The sequence below is a fragment of the Xenopus tropicalis genome, chromosome 9 (genome assembly GCF_000004195.4).
Source record: "Xenopus tropicalis strain Nigerian chromosome 9, UCB_Xtro_10.0, whole genome shotgun sequence".
NCBI lineage: Eukaryota > Metazoa > Chordata > Amphibia > Anura > Pipidae > Xenopus > Xenopus tropicalis.
Window position 1 is genome coordinate 67,240,673 of NC_030685.2, and position 22,088 is coordinate 67,262,760.

Genomic DNA, 22,088 nt, shown 5'->3' on the forward strand with positions numbered 1-22,088 from the left:
AATTACCCCTAATGAATAAAACTGGTTCCATAAAGCAAATGGGAGGCATTTATATAGCAAGGTCCAATTTATTCCACATTAGAGCAACTTTCTATTTATTGTTTTGCAGCGCCACCTTCTGGCAAGAATTATTACTCTCAATTCCATTCTTGATAAAGCAGAGGTTCCCCATTAAAGTAACATTTACCAACACTAGGATCAGTTCCACCAGGATCCAGTCAACCTGCCAGTATGGTTTTTGAGTGTGGGAAGAAACCACTGAAGAGTGCAAGGGGGGCAGGGATTGTTGCACATGTTACCCACCCAGGGCGCCGTGTAAGGAGCCAGAGCCAGGCATGAGGAGATCCTTCAGAGGCAAGGGTCCCGGGAGTTAGTATAGTAAACAACACTCAGTCCCTTATATTAGGGACACATTCCTTCTCCTTTAATATGGCAACCACTGCTCCTACTGACTACATTACTGCCATAGTGCATCTACCTACAGGCCATTAGCCCTCACCCCATGGCACGCTGTGGCTACAACCAAAGAGAAGTATATATGTATATATTTCTAACAAAGGGGCAACAAAACAAGTCCAGTAGTAACAGGCCAAGAAAATGTGCCCTGCAGCACAGAAAAAGGAAAGCTTTGCAGGACTACTGGATACTTTGTTATGGCAACAGAGAACTCTGACAGTGTTGATGCTCTAAACAAATCATTTGACCAAAAATGTTTATAGAACGTTCCAGCTCGTACCAAGCACAGATGCTCCCCTGTGCCATAAAGCAAGGTGCTGCGACAGATCCATGGTGCCCCACACCGGCCGGTCAGTGCTTGTGTGGCCTTTTAGCTACAACTGGACACATATTTCTCTGCCCTCCGAGGCACAGCTGAATGCCCAGTGTGGCCACAGATTAAATCAGCCCAATACATTTGTATTATTTGTTGCATTTACTGCAAAACCACCATTTTAACCCAATGAATTAGGTAATTAATACAATGACCCTCCCTAGAAATACCTGCCTATATGTATATTCTTATTTATAGAGCATTGCTGTGTTTCATCCAGGAGGGGACAAGGAGGATAATCTATAATGATCTCCCCCTTATCTGTAAACAGTGTAGTAATATGTTTGGGGACTGTGCATACATACCTGCAAGTGTATAATATTAGTATCATTTAATTGTATGAATGTACAGTCCCCAAACATATTACTACACCTAAGACATAGAAAACTACTGGAGGGACCTGCCTCAGAACAACATGGCCACTACATGCCTTAGCAACAGATGTACAACTCACACTGCAACGCGGTTCAACCAACAATGCGAAATCGACTTTTATTATTGGTTTAGACCATAAAATAATGAAGCATGAGACTTACTGCCACCCATAACTGGGTGATTGTGCAAACTGGTGGGGGTTATGTGCAGGAAGCAAAAGAAAGCACCATTTATACATGTTGAAATACTGTATTGCAACAAGTCAACAAGTCATACAGTGATTCAAATGGGAAGTTCACTTTAACATTGCACACTTTTTAAATTACTCTTCATTATTTATTTTTGTATTTTTATTTAATTATTGCCCTTCCCATATTTGCCTAGGTGGTTGTCAGGCTCGCTGACCTTAGCAACCAACAAAACATTGAGGCTTTCCTTTTATGGCCATTTTCTGGCTTATTTTTTTTTCTCAAGGCCCCATCTTCTATTCTGACTTCCAGACTGCTGCTTGGTTGCTAGAGTTATTCATCCCTAGCCACTAGACAGCAGTAGAAAATCTTGACACTATGTAAGCAGGCACACAACTATAACAATGAGGCAAATTAAGAGTTTGTGCAATGACCGGGATAAATAAAAGGCACGTTTCTCTAATCTAGTGATTCGCATTTGCACACAAGGCCGTGTGTGGGTCTATATACAGTGTATATAAATGATGGGCTGCTACGGGAGGCAACGCTTCAGTCTTTGTTACTGATATGAACTGGGAAGATAAAAATTACATTTCCATCCATCATGTCCATGAAAGTATAACCAGGGAAGAATCTCCCATGTGATGTGACTCCATCCATAAGAAAATTTTAACTCCCAGCACCCCAGGGCAGTAGACTGTAGTTCCACAACACCCTCTCCATAGTGCTAATACCTCTGCTTATATTGCAGCAAACAGGCTTTAACGTATACTAGTTGGCCCTGCTCATCAGAACCAGGAGATGAACTGGTTAATTGGCAAAGTCACTCATAGACTTAAGGCCACATTACAATGGAGTTCAGATACTCTCCTTAGGGGTTGGGGGAATTTATAACATGGCTATAAATGTTACTGCAGAGAAATAACCCACAGGAACCAACCAGAATTAGTTTCACTGGTTGGTTCCTGTGGGTAATTATCTTTGATTATTTCTATTGGCTACAACAGAGTAAAGTTGGCCATAAACAAATAGACCAGGCCAAACAAATGGATCTTTGGCCACCCATGTGCTGGCCAAATCAGATCCCAATCCCCTGCATACCCATTGGGAAAGGACCTCATCAATGTCCCAATGTGTCCTCACCCAACAGGATTTTCCGACCTGCCCAATGAACATTATCCTGATATTCTCACCTCTCTGCACTGTGACTGCTGATCAGTGTACCCTGTTTCCTTGTCTCATAAACACCAAGGGGCAAAACATAAAAGGGGAATATGCTTCTCCACGCCTGAGATGATTTTAGTTCCTGTCCCTCTCACAGATTTAAAAGAACCAAAGGCATGATAGTAAGGGCTTAGCCACCTCTTTTAAAAACGGGTGGGGACCCAGAACAAATGTCCCAGGTAAAATGCAACAAACTGAGAGACTGTTTCCTGTAAGAGACAACCTGAAGGACTAAGTACAAATGCCTCCGTGTGTGCAGGGACTGTGTCACTGGGGTAACTGCTGATGGTTCATGTACAGATAGGGCGCCCAGCTGGGATGAGAGAGCTGATAGAAGGGCAATGCCACGTTAGTCGGGCATTAAAAACTCTACACAGAGCATCTGAGGTTCAGTTGCTGCGAAAGGTGGTCATGTCCTTGGGCTCGCTGCTTGGGACGCACCAGTCGTCTGCTTCGTGGTTGGTCTTATAATGTTTCCAGGCAGATTTATTGTACACGGGGAGCCTCTCTATCGACTCTGTTGATAAAGCCTGGTGGGGAAAAAAGGTTAAATTCAATTACTGCTCTCAATTACTGGTCTGAAACAGTAAATCTCTGGCAGCAAATGGAAACCAATTTCTACAAAGAATTTAGACTGTGGTGCCATGTGGCCGGTGCAATTTGCCCCTCATCTGTCCTTGGCCACTCACATCTGAAAGGCTTATTGATATTTGCTGCCCCAGAGTCTGGGATGTTATAGGGCTAATCCAGCCGCCAGAGGCAAAGAGATGAGTTCAAACAAACAAATCAGCTCTGAATCATGAGGGATAATAAAGCATAGGACTATTAAAGGAACAGTAACACCAAAATAAAAGGGATCTGTATACATTTAATTACACACTGTTACTCTGCACTACTTAAAAATGTGTGATTGGTTCAAAAACACTACTGTAGTTTATATAAATGAGCCTTGGGGCAGCCATTCCAGCTGAGGTCGGCCAGAGGGGCGGCTGTAGGATACCACAGATAGTCACTATTTATTAGACTGGTGGGGGGCTCTCAGGGCCTCTGAGTACCTACTTTGAATCTCATTCTGGACCTGGTTATAGGGCACATAGTTACACAGAAGAAAACAGATAATTAGACAGAATACAATGTGTTTAGTTATTATGCAAACAGGGGTCCAATGCCATTCATGGCTCTCTACAGAATGGAAAAAAACTCTTACATAAAACTGTATTTTTGCGGCCAATAAAAATATTGTAGGTGCTGGATGAAGCCATACAAACTTTTAGGGCGAAGACACGTGGGGCAATTAGTTTCCACAATGTTTTAAAACCATCGGTGTGGCGACTTATCCCGTACACAACTATACCAGTTGCTGTGTGTGAAATCTACCATGTGGCACAAAGCGCCGTTATCATAGCCATGGCGAGAGTTCCTGCAACTGGGTTTTTAAAAATTGTGCCGACTAATCTGTGTCTTCGTCCTAAATTATTATTATTATTAACATTTATTTCTAAAGCGCCAACATATTCCGCAGCGCTGTACAATAAGTGGGTTTCATACATGGGACATACAGAGTAACATATAAAGCAATCAATAACCGATACAAGAGGTGAAGAGCTTACAATCTACAAAAAGAGCTTACATAAATGTTACATATGTTGGCGTTACTGGTTCTTTAAACTGAGGGGAAAGACTAAAAGAGAAGGTGACACTTTAGTTCTGTTACAGGCTCTATAAAGGGAGTTGTCTGGCCCTGGTCCAAGTGGAGCAAAGTGCAGAAGGCGCCTAATGAACAATTAACTGCATATAAACTGAGAGATAACAGCCAGAAATTGGCAAGAAAAAAGAGAGGAAAAGAGTTCTATTCCCATAAGTTCCTTGATTTCATACCTTAAAGTATATAACAGCATCCGTCCCATATCCCTCCAGGGAATATAACTTCAAATCTCCTTGAAAATACTTTGCATAGAGGCGAGATATTGGCAAGCCATATCCAAACCCAGCCTGCAACAGAAAGTAATACCGTGTAATGCATCCAGAGACAGGAATTAGAGATATATCAGTAGGAATATAGGGAGAAAACATTTTATCCTTTATTTGCTCCTTGCGAGGTAGATAATTAGATTACTGGTACCAGATTTTTTGATTTAGTGCAATGCTTTTGGTACTGCACACAAGCTGAATTGGTCATAAAACTTCCTTTTGCCTTAGTAGTTGCGTAGTATAGATTTCTTTCATTATTCTTGGGAACACCCATTCTCCCTAAAACTTCGGTGAATTGCATCTTCTGTCCCTTATGGCTCTTGCACTTTTTTTTTTTTTTTAATAACTGACCCCTCTAGTATGAAGTAAATGCCCAGTTTGACAGATAAAGCTCATCTAAAATGAATTTATACAGGTAAGGAAGAGAAAGTTGAACAAACCAATGGGGTTGCACGAGATGTCTCCATTCGAGGCAGTGGTGCAGTAGAATACATGTAGTTAAACAAACGGTCTATTTTCCTTAGCGGAACCCCACCTCCTCGGTCACTGAGCTGTAACGCAACACAAACAACAGAAATCAGGAATCTGAATAAAGAAAAAACTTCCTCTATTTTCTAGGATAGGACTGCACTCTCCTCTGATTGGCTTGCTGTATGACATAAGGACAATGTGTAGGTGACAGCACTGTGTGTATAGGGTTTAGGCCACGAGTGACAAACTCTCCCTGCTTTGCCTTAACTCATGTAGGCAGCTCTGGTTAGAAGCCAGATACATTGTGCCAACAATGTGACAGGTGTGGGTGCAGGAAAGGGACAAAAAAACTTTTGTAGATGCAAAATGAACCTTCACCCGCACTCCCTCCGCTCTCCAAAATCCACTCACCGCTCGGTGCACAGTGCTCAGAGGGATCGGCACCCTCCCCACAACTTCCAAACAGACAGATAGCAACGGCACTCAGGAGCTTAATACAGGGCTATGCCCTTCAAATATTTTATTGCGGAAAATGCAACGTTTCGAGGCAAAGACAGCCCCTTTGTCAAGCTTGACAAAGGGGCTGTCTTTGCCTCGAAACGTTGCATTTTCCGCAATAAAATATTTGAAGGGCATAGCCCTGTATTAAGCTCCTGAGTGCCGTTGCTATCTGTCTGTTTACAAAAAATCCTACTGCCATCATTGCTGCTGCAGCCACAGAAAACTGAGCATTTGGCTAGACAGCAATAATTGTGGTATAGTGACAACACATCTGGTTTATGCTAAGTGCTGGACATAGGCTGCCTATAATCATCTCCCCATCAGCTTTATAACAGAGCATAGTAGTGCCGCGCGTGATCCACCAGCAGGGGAGGAAAATCTTCTGACCGTTACCAGGTAGGAAAAGCTAGGTTTGTGTTTAGTGAGCAGTATGGCCGCAATACTAAAAACTGATGACAGTTACAGGAGGATACATAAAGTTCCTCATTCTTGCATTCTAAACATGGAAATCTGTATTGCAGAAATCTCATCTTATGAATGGATTGTTTCAAAGCCCCACTGGCTTTACTGCACACAGGCACGAACAGGGTGGCAGCAAACACGTCCATTTTTTAACCTTATGGCACTAATCCTACCCCATTCAGAAAGGAACAGGAATATGGGCAGGTTTATTTACTTGGCATTAGTCAGAATATGTTGTGCAAGAAGTGAAATTACCTTTATTGTTAAATCCTCACTGCCTAAAACCACATGCACTTTGACGGAAGGATAGACTCCTTTGTCTGCATGGAATTCCATGGTGGCTCTCATTGCATTCTGCAAGAGAAAAAAAAAGTCATGATCTGCAAGCTTTAAAATGCACAATTGTGCATTTCATATTAATCTGTCTTTATCCACAGCTATCAGCAAGATGCAGAATCAGAGTGAAATACTATTCCATGAGCACAGAGAATATTTCACAATCCAGGGGTGTGCCAGGCCTCAGCCCTTAAGTGGCAATTAAATGCCAACACCCTCACAGCCTGTCTGAAGTTAGGAGTCACAGATCTAAATGAGTCTGGAGCCTCAGGTTGTACCCCATTACTGTAGAAGCGTTTAGGTTCTTAAGAAACATATTTCTCTAATCAGCTGTCCTGCTTCAAAAACTATGTATCTTTTTTGCTATTAATAGTGCTAAATTCTGACACACAATACAGTGACATTAAATTCCCATCTTTGCTGTGATGGCAGAAATAATTTCAGAAGAAGAAAGTGGACCCCGCCAGCTCTGAGCGTGTCCTCCAGTTTGAGGTTTGGCACAAGAAGGGATTCTACCAACCTTGAAAAGTTCAAACACCATGTGGTAGAGATGAGATGGCACATAAACCACTTGAATGGGCTGTCCTGGAGATTTAGCTACAGATAGAGAAAGCAAAATTAATATAGGATAATGTACTATTATTATTTATGTAGCACTAACATATTCTGAAGCAGAGATCACACATATTTCACACCAGTCCCTGCCCCAGAGAAGCTTACAGTTTAAGGTCATTACCACATTCAAAAGCACTATGATCAATTTTGATAAGAAACCAGTTAAATTGCCTGTATGTTTTTAGGTGTGTTGGAGAAAACCCACACAAAAAATAAACATGAAAAAACCTTGCAGATAGTGCCCTGGCTGGGCCAAACTACGATCCCAGCACTGTGATGTCTTTTTGCTTCTTTAAAAGACAAATAACTCTAAACTATGAAATGGCATATTCGGCCCCCTTGAACTTTTCCACATTTTGTCACATTACAGCCACAAACATGAATCAGTTTTATTGGAATTCCACGTGAAAGACCAATACAAAGTGGTGTACACGTGAGAAGTGGAACGAAAATCATACATGATTCCAAACATTTTTTTCAAACAAATAACTGCAAAGTGGGGTGTGCGTAATTATTCAGCCCCCTGAGTCAATACTTTGTAGAACCCCCTTTTGCTGCAATTACAGCTGCCAGGCTTTTAGGGTATGTCTCTACCAGCTTTGCACATCTACAGACTGAAATCCTTGCCCATTCTTCTTTGCAAAACAGCTCCAGCTCAGTCAGATTAGATGGACAGCGTTTGTGAACAGCAGTTTTCAGATCTTGCCACAGATTCTCCATTGGATTTAGATCTGGACTGTGACTGGGCCATTCTAACACATGGATATGTTTTGTTTTAAACCATTCCATTTTTGCCCTGGCTTTATGTTTAGGGTCGTTGTCCTGCTGGAAGGTGAACCTCTGCCCCAGTCTCAAGTCTTTTGCAGACTCCAAGAGGTTTTCTTCCAAGATTGCCCTGTATTTGGCTCCATCCATCTTCCCATCAACTTTGAGCAGCTTCCCTGTCCCTGCTGAAGAGAAGCACCCCCAGAGCATGATGCTGCCACCACCATATGTGACAGTGGGGATGGTGTGTTCAGAGTAATGTGCAGTGTTAGTTTTCCGCCACACATAGCGTTTTGCATTTTGGCCAAAAAGTTCCATTTTGGTCTCATCTGACCAGAGCACCTTCTTCCACATGTTTGCTGTGTCCCCCACATGGCTTGTGGCAAACTGCAAACGGGACTTCTTATGGTTTTCTGTTAACAATGGCTTTCTTCTTGCCACTCTTCCATAAAGGCTAACTTTGTGCAGTGCACGACTAATAGTTGTCGGACAGATTCCCCCACCTGAGCTGTAGATCTCTGCAGCTTGTCCAGAGTCACCATGGGCCTCTTGGCTGCATTTCTGATCAGCGCTCTCCTTGTTCGGCCTGTGAGTTTAGGTGGATGGCCTTGTCTTGGTAGGTTTACAGTTGTGTCATACTCCTTCCATTTCTGAATGATCGCTTGAACAGTGCTCCGTGGGATGTTCAAGGCTTTGGAAATCTTTTTGTAGCCTAAGCCTGCTTTAAATTTCTCAATAACTTTATCCCTGACCTGTCTTGTGTGTTCTTTGGACTTCATGGTGTTGTTGCTCCCAATATTCTCTTAGACAACCTCTGAGGCCGTCACAGAGCAGCTGTATTTGTACTGACATTAGATTACACACAGGTGCACTCTATTTAGTCATTAGCACTCATCAGGCAATGTCTATGGGCAACTGGCTGCACTCAGAGCAAAGGGGGCTGAATAATTACTGACACCCCACTTTGCAGTTATTTATTTGTAAAAAATGTTTGGAATCATGTATGATTTTCCTTCCACTTCTCACGTGTACACCACTTTGTATTGGTCTTTCACGTGGAATTCCAATAAAATTGATTCATGTTTGTGGCTGTAATGTGACAAAATGTGGAAAAGTTCAAGGGGGCCGAATACTTTTGCAACCCACTGTATATATATATATATATATATATATATATATATATACTGTATATATCCCACTACCCAGCCTATGTGTGGATTAATAACATTTACATCAAACCAGATTTAAAGAATGTGGAAGAACTCTTACCATTGAACTCTGTTAGCTCTACTTCCGGGGAGCTCATGTAATACAAATCACACAAATGTTTTGCATTTTCATATCCATCTAAAAAATATTACAAATAATATTTAGTCACATAAGTTTAGGTGCTAATTTCCATAAATCTAAATCATGAGCAGTCCTCACAAAGTCTTGGGGGTAATGCAAAAACGCCTTTGCGTCAATGAAATGTGACTCCCCTGCCACTAGAGAGCTAGGGAAATGTTAAGCAATTGATGAAATCCATCCATGATGTTGCTAGACTATAGCTTCCAGCACACTTTAACTCTAGATAGGATCTCAGAGTATGACTCTATAAAGGATCTCAGAGTATGCTCTAGATATATTTCAGTAGAGCTAGACTGTTAAGGAATATTTATATGCCATTGGCTGTAAACTGATGATCTCCAGAGCCATGCTATAACTGAAGGGAACCTGAGTTGTAATTTAGGAATACCTTGGCCACATGTTGCACATCACTGCTGCAGTAAAACCCCATGGGTGCCATAGCCCTTACAGATAAAATTTGCACATACAGAGCTCTCAATACTGCTGATGTGACTTTACTCAGCCAGTAAACAATTTCAAAGTAACTGCAGACTCTCAGTGACTTTCCTCTCAAGTCTGTGTCTGGATAAGATGTACCATTGCACTGGCCTATCTGAGTGTGCACTGTTGGACTGATAATCACCAGGTGGAATCTGTGCCTTTAACAAAGCAGTGACTGACTTGCAGAACATGTGTCCTTAAGTGACTCCCATTTGGCTGGCCCCTCTGCTCTGTAAAGTTCAGAATGCCTTGAATCCAGTCCAGCCCCCTCTGCAGCCACAGAACCTGACAAGTCAGATATTTCCTATGGGCTAAGGGCCTCTAACATGAGTAAGCTGTGACATTAGCCATATTTATATACCAGGCTTTTGAATACTAATTATTCTAGCTAGCTAAATGCATAAAAGATTGTTTGAATATTGTGTGAGCCGCTATCATGAGTCACATTAGACCCAACCCCCCCACATAAAGTTATCACATTGCACACCTTGTCCTTTTTTATCTAAGCCACAGAATTCCAAGGTGACCTCTGTATAATGAGAGAATTTTTTTTACAGATTATTTTTACAGCCACTGATTTGTCTCTGTGTTCAGTAAATAAATATGAATATATAAGCATTTATATTCCATCCAAACTTTCCCCCCATGTTTCAATATTGCTTGGTTCCTCATTAAATAAGAAGTTCAGTCCCTGCTTCCTATAAATGTCTTTCTTTGGCTTCTGCCATGTGGAGATTACTGTGTATAACAGTTCAACCCAAGCTGATGTGACAAAATATCTGGCTATGTCTATGAGTAGCATGTTGCACTGTGCATGACACTAATGCCATTAGATATCCCAGACACTGGTTATAATGGAAACCATTCCAGCTGTTGCCACACAACAAATATCCAGGTGACAGATGCAATAAAGTTGAACTGGTCAGTCATTATAAGCAGTAAAACCACTTGGAATGGACTAGAATGGCTTCCAGTTCCAGATCAGCAAGGTGACATTACCTTTAACTACGTCAACAACGTTGCATGCTGGGTCAATGCTGCCGATGTGCTTCGGGTGTGCTGGATTCACTTTCACCTTCCCTCCAAACAGCAGAGCTGCAATTGAGAAAGAAGGAAGGATTGTTCATCTCCATGAATTCTAAGCATGTGGTACCTGAGTAAACAACTAGAGCTTTCTCCCTTTGCTTAAGATAGCAGCTGCCATTTTAAGTAGCTTCCTTCCTGCAGTCTCTAGCCCTTACAGCTCAGATCACACATTCCTAAGGGAGGGGAGAGGGAGTTCTTAGCATTCTGGTGGGAGGGGGGAGAGAACTGCACAGACTCTGGGTACAGGAATTAAGGATGTTTCTGAGAGAGGAAGTCAGACACTGGAATATCATGTTTACAAAAAGAGACAAGAAATCCTGTGTTTCTTTTGATGAAGGACTGTACAGCATTACTGTAAGTGCTTATGGCTGTATTTACATAGACCTTACTGATTACTTAGTTTTTACCTTTCCTTCGCTTGGATGTGATTCCAACCCCCTGCCTAGTTGCTAGGGTCAAAGCCCGGCAGCCAGTTAACTGCAAACTGGAAAAGAAAGCTGACTACTTAAAATGAACTGCAGTATTGTGCAGCTGTGATACAATAGGCCGAAAAGCCCATATGTGTCACCAGTCCGCCCCCGCTAGATGCCAAAATTGACAGCTATATGGACAGGGCCTGTAGTTTGGCAATGAGAAAGCAGCTGTTATGATGAAGGCAGAGGCTGTACTCAAGTCAAGGACAGCAAAGCCAGAAAGCAGAACCCTGCTATAATACTACAGCTCTGTACCTAAATGATTTTATAATTTGCCCATAAAACTTAAGGGGTACCAGCAATGCAGTGGTTCAGAGTCCTTCCTAGTTCTACTCTCCAGTACAAAGGTTATAACCATATTTAACAGATAAGTGAAATGTTAAAAAGTTAATGTTTTGAACTATGTTAGAATTTTAAAAATAGAACAACTAAGATTAACTAAAAGTTAAAGGAACAGTAACACCAAAAAATGAAAGTGTATTAAAGTAATGAATATATTTTGTATTATTGCCCTGCTCTAGTAAAAGTTGTGTTTGCTTCACACACTACTGTAGTTTATTTATCTGCTGTAGCCATGGGGGCAGCCATTCAAATTGAAAAAAGGAGAAAAGGCAGAGGTTACATAGCAGATAACAGATAAGCCCTGTAAAATAACATTATATTCAACTGAGCTTATCTGTTTATGTGCTATGTAACCTGTGCCTTTTCTCTTGTATTCCAGCTTTTTTATATAAACTATAGTAGGGTGCCTGTAGCAAAAACACACATTTTACCAGTGCAGGGCAACAGTACATTATATTTTAATGACTTTAAAACATTTTCATTTTTTGGTGTCACTGTTCCTTTTAGGGAGGTAGCAGGATCAGCAACAAGTTTCCTTATCTTTATACAGCACATCCTTTACTGTGATGTAAAATGGAAAAGAGCTTCTGTGAAATGGCATATGCCAAAAACAACCATGAACCATGTGTGGGCTAGTGGCCCAGTAGATCACAAGCCAGACGGATCTAAGAGAACCAAGAAGCCTTACTGGCTAACTACTGCAGCATGCAATAGGTGAATCTGTCACCATACCAAGGGCAGTGAGGTTATACAAGCATGGGACCTGTTATCCAGAAGCTCTGGATGCTGACCTAGTGTTTTCCAGACAAGAAGTCTCTCTCTAATTTGAATCTACATACCTTAAACATAATTAGTTGGGATCAAGTACAAGCTACTGTTCTATTATTACAGAGAAAAAGGAAATTATGTTTAAATATAAAAATGATTTGCTTGAAAAGAAGTCTGTGGGAGAAGGCCTTCCTGTAATTCAGAGCATTCTGCAAAATGGATTTCTGGATAACAGATCCCCTAACAGTATATCTGAAATCCAGCAAAATGAACAACTTTGAAAGGACAGTACTTGCTTTTCTCAGTAAACCAACTCTATGAACTAAATATATCAAATATGCAAAAGGTTAGTGGTGTAACTGTACCCAGTCCCAGAAGACTGAGCTTCCCCTCCAAGTTTTCCTAGAAATTACAACAGAAGCAACTTTTTTCTCTTCTCTTGACAGCTTTTTTTCATACATATTTTTATACAAAATGGTTATAATAATAAAACAAGAACTGTAACTTTGTTTCATATACTAAGCACTATTTAAAGCTTCATTTACAGGTTAAGCAGTGAGCAAACACGGGGCAGTGCATTTATTCGGCAGTGGTTTATAGCTAGCAGGTGTTTCTGGGCTGAATAGCATTGAGAGCATTGGAGCCACTTGAATGGAATGAAGTCTGGAGACGACATACTTTCTGATCTATTATAAACGGTTACCTAAGCAGCCGGACATCCAAATAACAAACAAGTACAGCAGGCACAATGCAAGAACAGATACTCACTGTGTTGGTTCAGCAGCATTCGAATGGATATGCGACTCATGTAAAAACGGTCTAAAAAATACTGCACATTCTGAGAAGTGACAGGGTCGACCCCAAAACTGTCTTTGTATTCTACCACTCCCTGAGCCATAGTCGGGATGACATCGTTGTGCCGGTTCCTGATGGTGATCACTGTATCTGAGAATCTGTTATAAAGACAAAATAAGGTCTCTTTTACCCTTCCCATGCAATTGACTTATATGTGAGCCAGTCCAAAGGGCTAGTACAATGAGAAAAGGGCCTGCAAATTTCCACCGTATATCAGATTTGGATGGATTTATTCAACTTGAAGTATACATTAATTTTGTATGCATATTATTTAAATACAGTGTACAATTAGCTGCATATGCAGTAAGGTGTCAGATATACAAGAGGAAGGAAGTCCCTGCCCTGCACAGCTTACAATCTACCTGACTTGGCTTCCAAACCAAAATTTGTTAAAGTGCCCCACACAACACACAAACCCCTATACCTATCACTGTAATCTGTTCCTTTAAAAAGTAAGAATAAAGACCAGTTTTTATATGCCAAAATCCAGCTGCAAAACAGTTCTTATCTTTCTGCATTATTTGAAATCCTGGCAGGGAGGAGGGACTAAAACGCTGATGTTCCTTCCCTTGCAACACATGTGCAGGGAATTGTGGGATTGGAGGATGCAGGCTGAGGACAGTTGACTACTGTTACATCTTTTTTGAGTGCCAATGAAATCAGCCAGATCAGGAGGAAAACAGGGGGGCATATTACATATTTATAAAAAAAAAAAATATAAAGTCCAGGGCAACAGGCACTCCCGTCAAATTAAATATAAAAGAGTGCCTGGGTGCAGTAAAATAAAGCTTGTTTATTTCATACGTCCAACTAAGGACTAGTTGGATGCTTTATACCAATATTCAATGTATTTTTTCATGCTTGAAATTAGGTTTACTGTTCAAAAAGTTTAAGTTGTGTCTGGCAGGAGTTCCCCTTTAACTGGGGAACCCATATTGGCCTGCGCCTATGAATGTGAATGAGCACCCTACAGATTTTAATGGTCCCTGTATTTTTTACCAGCCACTGTCCAGAAGTAAAAGTAGATATTAAACTGTGCCTATGACCTAACTCTCAGATGCCTGCGTTTCAGCTACAGTTTTAAAACCCTGTGAGCTTGGATTAGTCAAATAGAACTCTGTGACATGGGCATACTTGGGCGCGACTTTAGTGCAATTGGCAGAGGTAATGCATTTGTCCACCTAATACCGGTCAATCACACCTCCTGAACCAGAAACCTGCATGGTATTGAACAGCACTGGCAGGGTGACTGATACAGCTAGGAACCTCCCTACAGCAGAGCCCTAAATTTCCCAGAAACCAAACTTACACTGTTAGTGCTACAGAACAGGGACTCCCTGCATCTGAGAAGTTTATGAACAGACCTTCAAAAATATTGGTTCCTGAGGATGACACAGCTGAACTCATAAATCACTTTAAAAAGACCCCTTTCATGTTTAACAGGAGCCCTTGTTCAAGTTGTCCTCTACACAGCACACTTAATGTTCTCTTAATAAAACCTCTGGAGCTCCTTGTCTGTAACTCACCAGTACGACATACTTACTTTCGGACTGTATCTGGGTCTTCAGCATTGTTGTCCTTAAAATCAATTATTTCTTGGAAGCTCTGAACGTACCTGCAAGACACAAACATATGTGGGACTCTGGGCCATTTTCTAAACTGATCTCAGTGATTGCATCTGTAGGATATTCACATAAGGAGAAATCACACTGTGTTTAAAAAGTATGGAAATACCACTATTTTTCCCAACCTGCTCTTTACATTTAAAACACAACCGTGATGTTGCACTGCAGTTCCACCCTGGCCGGGTACCAGCACATATGAAACCACCAGTACATCTCACACTGGAAAGGCACTTAATTTTACTTACTAAATTTTTAACCGGTGTCAGCACAGTTGAGCAAGAGTTCTAAATACAACCTGAATCCTTAATGTAAAATATATGTTGAGTGAAGGGATTTGGACAACTGGTAGCAGAAGAGAAAATAAGTTAAATATTGGAAATCATAGGTATTATATTACCGACTACTGTTACTGAAATAAATGTATTTATTATTACTGTAAAATGTATTAATTACTGTACCTATAATCAGTTTGGTTATCATGTTTTAGCCAATAAGAAAAAATGATTAAAAAAAAATCCACATTTTTGTATTTTTTGCCCTTATAAAGCACTAATTTGAGAGCTGGGCTATGTTCACTGAACTTACATTCCCCTTTCTTTATAAACAGGGCAATGAGCTTCCCATCAACCTCTTCCTTATCTAAGCAGTAGCCTTTGAGCATCTCATTATCAGGGGCTTTCACTCGACTGGTAATTAGTTTCATCAATTCCTTTGCCATTCCTTGGGACAGGAAGTACTAAAGTGAAACTGGCTTCAAATTCTTGTTTAGTGCCAGAAATAACAGAAACCATGGATATTTCTTAACCAAAACAATAGGCAAAATGTATGTTCAGCACAAGCCCTATTCATTCATCTCATGTTGAAAAGGGGGGGTATACTGTCCCTTTAATTGCACTGTTTCAAATTACAAACCAAAGTCATTCTATAATTTTACTGGATTTGAAAACCAAAGCTCGTCATCCAACCCAAGGGATGGAATTCATTTCCATTTCTCAATTCTTACCAGCTCTGAACCAGCTTAATGGATGGCATCTTCAGGAGATTGTCTGGCAGCAAATTGATCTCTTTCATGATGTTTGCTAACCGTACTGGCAATTCATGCCTCAGAAATATAAATGATGTCTTTTCACACGCATTGACTGAGCCTGGAAAACAGAACATAATTTAATAAAATTAGATTATATTTTTATATATATTATAAGGAATGTGCCAGTTTACAAACTTGAATTTCCTTTATTTGCCTTACTAATAATTAGGCTTTCTTTTGCATGCTTCTTCTTTAACATGCCAGCAATTTTTAAAAAATACTCCTCTGCAGTATTACATCTGAGTGGCAGCATGTGTGGGCAGAAGCTTTCTCCATCAGCGACAGAAGAATTTATCCTCTTTGCCACTAAATTTATGCATAGTACATCCCCTTTATATCGTAAAAAAAAAAAGAAGGAAATTCTCTCTTAAAGGAACAGTAACACCAAAAAATTAAAGAGTTTTAAAGTAAAAGAAATATAATGTACTGTTGCCCTGCACTGGTTAAAGTTGTGTGTTTGCTACAGTAACACTACTATAGTTTATATAAATAAGCTGCTGTGTAGCCCTGGGGGCAGCCATTCAATCTGGAAAAAAGGAGAAAAGGCACAGGTTACATAGCAGATAACGGATAAGCTCTGTAGAATACAATAGTGTTTTATCTGTTATCTGCTAAGTGCCTGTGCCTTTTCTCCTTTGAATGGCTGCCCCCATGGCTACACAGCTGCATTCTTTATATAAACCATAGTAGTGTTTCTGAGGCAAACACACCAGTTGTACCAGTGCAGGGCAACAGTACATTATATTGGAATTTCTTTTATACACTTGAATTTTTTGGTGTTACTGTTCCTTTAAGCTGGCCAATACCACTCACATTTTAGTCTTCTTCTGACGAACGATCAGATATCGGTTGTATATTTAAATGCAACTACCAAAAACTAACATTCAGACTGAAATTGTAGAATAAAGCAAATCTGAACATGAAATAGTTGGCAGACCCTAATCATACAAAAGTGACTTCCACTGTAGGTCCCCCAGGGACACTGTAAGATACACAATACATGCGCTGATTTTAGCATTATCAGACTGAAATTTTTAACCTGTCCGATCAACTAAATGACTGATCACCATAGTACGAAAATTATCGGGATCATTTTGAGCCCACACAGTCCGAGAATCATACGAAACTAGGTTTCATGCAGTTTTATTTGTGCATGCACGGCCAGCTTTACAGTACCTGGTGAGTAAATTTGGCAATAGAAAGGTATTGGCCTGACAAGGATTGTCCAACCCATGCCAGTGGCCAGTGACCCACAGCAGGTAGCAGCCATTTAAACACTGCTGCCTTACACTGCAGGTAACAGAGAAGCTATTCTTTAGTAAAGGTCAGGCACAAAGGAAAGCAGTGTATGCTACAACCAGGACAAGGTCATTTTCTCTAGCAGAGGGCAAATCTAACAAGCACTGCTAGTGGCAGTGAGACTCCAATACAGCCCTCCAGGTATGTGATTGTTAGGTTTTTTAGCTGGTCGTTTAGACAATTAACAAACTGCAAACAAATGTATCCATATACAACTCCCATGCCCCTCTTTCTTGCAATATGTTGGTAGTAGTTCTCACCCACCCTGACTTCACCCACACAGCAGATTAAACTTATATTAAACACTGGGGGATACTGGGATTCAATATACTGTATGTGGGGGCTGCAAAGGCAAAGCTCTAGGTTTCTATCCCAGGAAGCAGAGAAGCTATAGACATGTATCACAGTGGCATTTGCACCACTATTACTCAGCAGCAGGGCCACACAGCCAAATATTTATAGCCCCCCCCCCCCAGATCATGCACTTTTTTAAAATATCTCTTTTCATAAAAATTTACCCTGCTCTATTAATGCTGTTCCTTAAAGAAAGACTCCACCCATAAAATAAAAATACATATAGCACAATTAAATGCATTCTAAAAAATGTCCAATATATATTAGTTTAAAAATTACTTAGACTTAATTTTCATCAATTAATTCCCAAAATATTTTTTTTCTCTGTAATAATAAAACAGTAGTTTGTACTTGATGGTAAATAAGCTGCATGGATCCATATTGGTGGCAAAACAATCCTACTGGTTTATATGAGTTTTTAGTAGACTTATGGTTAAAGATTCAAATTACAGAAAGACCCCTTATCCGGAAAACCGTAGATCCAGAGCATTCTGGATAAAAGGTCCCATATCTGTCTATTTATATACGGTCAATATAAAACAGGTGTATTGGAAAGGTGTGGGGTTTTTTTGGGGGGGTCACTTTTTTAAGTAGTATTTTTTCTTATGTGTTTTGTACATTAATTAATCACCAAATAACTGTGTTGAACATCGGCTCATCCTATTAATTCATAGATTTAAATGGTGGGAGCTGCTGTTCTTTGCCTTTCTCTTTCTCCTCTTTTGGATTATTGGCTTTATTCTGTCACATTGTTTCAACAGTCAGGACCGGCTGTGCAGATAATTGAAAGGAACAGACTGATACTGCTTTCAATAGCAACTACATTTGCAAAGCCATTGTAATGTTAACTGGCAAGTTGCTCAGAATTACCTTTTATTTCATTATGCAAAATTAAAAAATTTTCATAATTTGGGGAGAATTTCCCTTTACCCTTATACATTCGATTTCAAAGGGTTGGTAAGAATAAAAATGTACCTTAAAAAGACAGGTGAAAAGTGTAAAAAAAAAAAAAAGAATACACACAGGAAGAAAGAACAGATTATTTGCACTTTGCCCCCCCACGGTTGTGCCCTAAGGTGCAGCTCTTTGCACTTAGAGAATGAAACACAAATCTGAGTAAGTGGGGTTCAGGAAAGAGCAAAACAGATTAACATACATGCTTCCTTAAAGAAATCTATCTGAATATTCTATTTAGTCACACTGTTATTTTTTACCGGACTATGATGCTCTTGCAGACAAGCCCTTTACTATATAACCTTTTCCATTACTAGCGTTACTGCATGCAAGTTTGTAACAAAGGATGGGGGCTATATCACCCCAAATCTGTATGTGGCCACAATATACAGAGCTGAACATATGTGGGGGCCCTCCAACTTAGGTCAACTTTGACCTAAGTCTACTAATGCATTAAAAGGCCCCAATATTCCTTATAATGTGTAATATAATGTATTTTTTTGTATAAAAATCCTGCTATAAACACAGCAGCCATGTTTAAAGGGTAAGTGAAATCTTCCCCATACTTCCCTCCTGTAATAGAGCCCCTTCCACTGCTTCTTCTCACCTGCCCAATCCTTGTCATGCCCCCCCCCCCCCCCCAATAAGGAACACTCTTGCTAATTTGCAATCTCCATTGTTCACATACTGTATTCACTTGTGACCAGCACTTTCTCCCTTTATCTGTATTATAAGGCTAATGGCACACTGGGTGATTTCACAGCAACAGTAAACAGCAGGGAGTCACCCATATTCAACCCCTGCCTAGTGATGTAGCCACCCCTGGGGAAGAGAGCTGACTTTCAAAACAGCAAGCATGGGGTGAAGCTCCCAGCAGCAACCAGGAAGAGCTCTCAATGTACAGAGATGGGGCTTTGTATGTATGTATGTATGTATGTATGTATGTGGCTATGTATGCAGATGATCAATGATCAGTACTGAAAGGGGCACCACTTTAAATTCCCTAGATCTCAGGCCTGATTACAAAACTCATTCCATGAGTCCTTGCCCCACAGGAATGAATTACCAAGGCACAAAGGTCTATGGGATTTGCTGGTAAGGTTGGAAAAACTAGTAAGGTTAGGTCCATGAGCCCCAGTTTGTTTTAAATTGTCAAATTTGTGCATAGTACAGTATATAGTTACATAGGGTTGAAAAGTATGGGACAATTAGAAAGTATGTTCAAATAAAGTGGGAATCAACAGGCTTCCCATCAGTTTATATCTACAAGATGAAGGGTAAAATTGCGCCACCATATTATGTAATGGCAAAAACCCATCTGACTTTCGTATTCCCTGTTGGGTAAGGGGGTCAAAGGTTGGACCCTAACCCCTCAATAAAATAACAGACCTTAGAACAAAACAACAAAGCCTTAAGTTTCCACTGTATACAAAAAAATAAACTCTACCTCTGTACCCCCATTGTTACTTCTTGTGCACCCCTAGTCTAAGGGTTCAATATTGCCCCAATTTTATTCACGTTCTAGCCAAATACAAGATAAGGAATCCACGCTAGTGCATTTATTCCTTTATATTATTTCCCATCACACCCACATACAAGGTTACAAATGGGTCTGGGGGTCCTCTATTTTTTTTTGCTCATCCTATATAATCGCTTAAGTTACTGTAAGGCACATGTGAAAATAAAAAATAACTGAGAATAACTCACAGAAGGATAATCACCCCCAAATCACTGATAAACACACTTTCAAAATGCCACATTTCTGCACCACTTAAGTATAAATAGACCAAGAACCAAGCTAATTAAAGAGGATGCTATGATGACCCCACCACCAGACATGGGTATATTATAAGGATAATATATGTATTTCAGCATCAAGATGTACCAATAATAACCCAGGAGGCCAATTTCAATAGGAAGCAAATGTATAATGGCAGAGCCAGTCCCAAGCAGGCCCCTACCCAGTTTGTATCTGGTGTAACCACTGAGTTGTTCAACATTAACAAAACAAGTCTAATTTTACTCCAATCAAACAATAAACACGTTGCTGTCACAAGATCCCTGCAGTTGATTGTTCGGGTTTGTAACCCATAGCAACCAGTCAAAATTTAGCTTTACAGCTCACTGCATCAATGTTGATGGGTTGCTGTGGGCTTTATTAATCTAAAGTAAAATTAGATTTGTTTTGTAAACCCAATTGTAAAAGGAACTGTAATTCTAAGCAACTTTGCAATTTACAACAATTACAAAATGTCCACGGTTTTAGTAATTTGTAAATATATTTACTACTGGAAGAAGTGCCCTGCAGCAAAATTGATCTTTTAGGTTTACATTCCCTTTAACTATTGCAAGACCAAAGCAATCCTGTTGCTGCGATACATTAATACTTCCTGGGCCAATTTAAGCTTCTCCTGCGGCTCCCACGTAATTGCCCACCAGTACGGGTGCTTTTCAGAGCAGAAGTACTGCAGATAGCATTTTTTGGAGATGGGCCCCTTGGTTCTGATGCAGTGACCCAAACTAGTAATCTTTGGGGCCCCTGGCAGTGCAGGAAGGCTGGGGTACTGATCTGTGGGTAAAATGGAACTGAGCAGTGTCACTGGGGATCCATTCTGTGCAAACTGTAACCCTCCACCTGTTGTTGAACTAGAAATATCCAACAAATGTTACACAATTACAGAATATACCCCAAAGGGCCCCTGAGGTACTTGGGAGGACCCTTCAAACCAGAACCCAAGATCCAAAATCATCAGTGGCCCCAGAGCTTTGCTAGGAAATCTCAGGCAAACCTTTGGCTCTGCAGCAGGTAGAGAACTACAAGTCCCAGCAGCCCCTGCCTAGCAGGCCTGAAGTACTAAAGTTTGCCTATGCCCACACCCCACACCTGATAGAAATAGGGCCCTTGGCGAGCCCCCCAACTCACCGAAATCCAGGAACTGTTTCATGGACAATGGGGACGGGGAAAACTTGGAGTAGAAGTCCACCAGGCTGGGGGTATTGCTGCTGGCCAAGGGGGCGCTTCTCATCAGAGCCCTGAGCAGCCTCATCTTTACTCTGGAACGCAGCAGGCACTACCAACTGTGGGGCTGTGCGGGGTACAGTACCATTCCCTCCTTCTCTTCCTCCCTGTATTAGTATTCACCCAGCATGCACCACTGAACGCCGCCCCACATACAGGCTTCACCGGGAGCTTGTCAGTGCCCACAGGCTGCCCAGCTGGCACCGCTCACCCTCAGCAGCCATACACCACAGGGCTCCGATCCTCAGTGCCCAGCAGCAGCTCAGTCCCTTGCCTCTCACACGCGTCCTTCAATAACCAACCAATCAGCAAAGCCGGGGAGAAAAGGGGTGGTCTCTATCGGCTGTACAGTTCCGTCCCACCTCTGCCAATCAGACAGGGAAAAGTGCTGAAGGGGGCGGGTACATATGCATCAAAATCAGGGGCCATTTTAGTGAACATTTAACCTTCTCGCTGCCGCGGTCAGACATTTCTATAGAATTGCGGCCTTCATTAGCGTCTTGTATTAACTCGAGTAGTTTAGTGATGAGCTGCCTCAAAGCTGGCTTTAAAGTGAACATATACTGGCCTGACCAGTCATGTTTATCCGCTCATAAAAAGAGTACATAGTCTGACATAGAACAAGCTTGCAATGGTCCCAGTAATACACAATCTCTCCT

The 22,088-nt window shown here is 41.0% G+C and overlaps 1 protein-coding gene across 1 annotated transcript; it reads right to left on the reverse strand.

Annotated features, from left to right (window-relative positions):
* Positions 1–1,290: 1,290 nt before the first annotated feature.
* pdk1 (pyruvate dehydrogenase kinase 1) lies at positions 1,291–21,741 on the reverse strand. The gene is made up of 11 exons (XM_002934618.5): positions 21,334–21,741; positions 15,720–15,861; positions 14,635–14,706; positions 13,005–13,189; positions 10,567–10,662; positions 9,007–9,084; positions 6,878–6,954; positions 6,277–6,375; positions 5,028–5,138; positions 4,495–4,608; positions 1,291–3,146 (listed from the first exon to the last, which is right to left on the reverse strand). The coding sequence occupies exons 1-11, from the start codon at positions 21,455–21,457 to the stop codon at positions 3,006–3,008; spliced, it is 1,239 nt and encodes a 412-aa protein (XP_002934664.2). The 5' UTR covers positions 21,458–21,741; the 3' UTR covers positions 1,291–3,005.
* Between the last annotated feature and the right edge of the window lie 347 nt (positions 21,742–22,088).

Coding starts and splice junctions, on each gene's coding strand:
- pdk1 (XM_002934618.5), bottom strand. CDS start 21,457: ATGAGGCTGCTCAGGGCTCTGATGAGAAGCGCCCCCTTGGCCAGCAGC. Junction 15,862..21,333: donor GAAACAGTTCCTGGATTTCG/GTGAGTTGGGGG, acceptor TCTGTTTTCCAG/GCTCAGTCAATGCGTGTGAA. Junction 5,139..6,276: donor GTGAGGATTTAACAATAAAG/GTAATTTCACTT, acceptor GTTGCGTTACAG/CTCAGTGACCGAGGAGGTGG.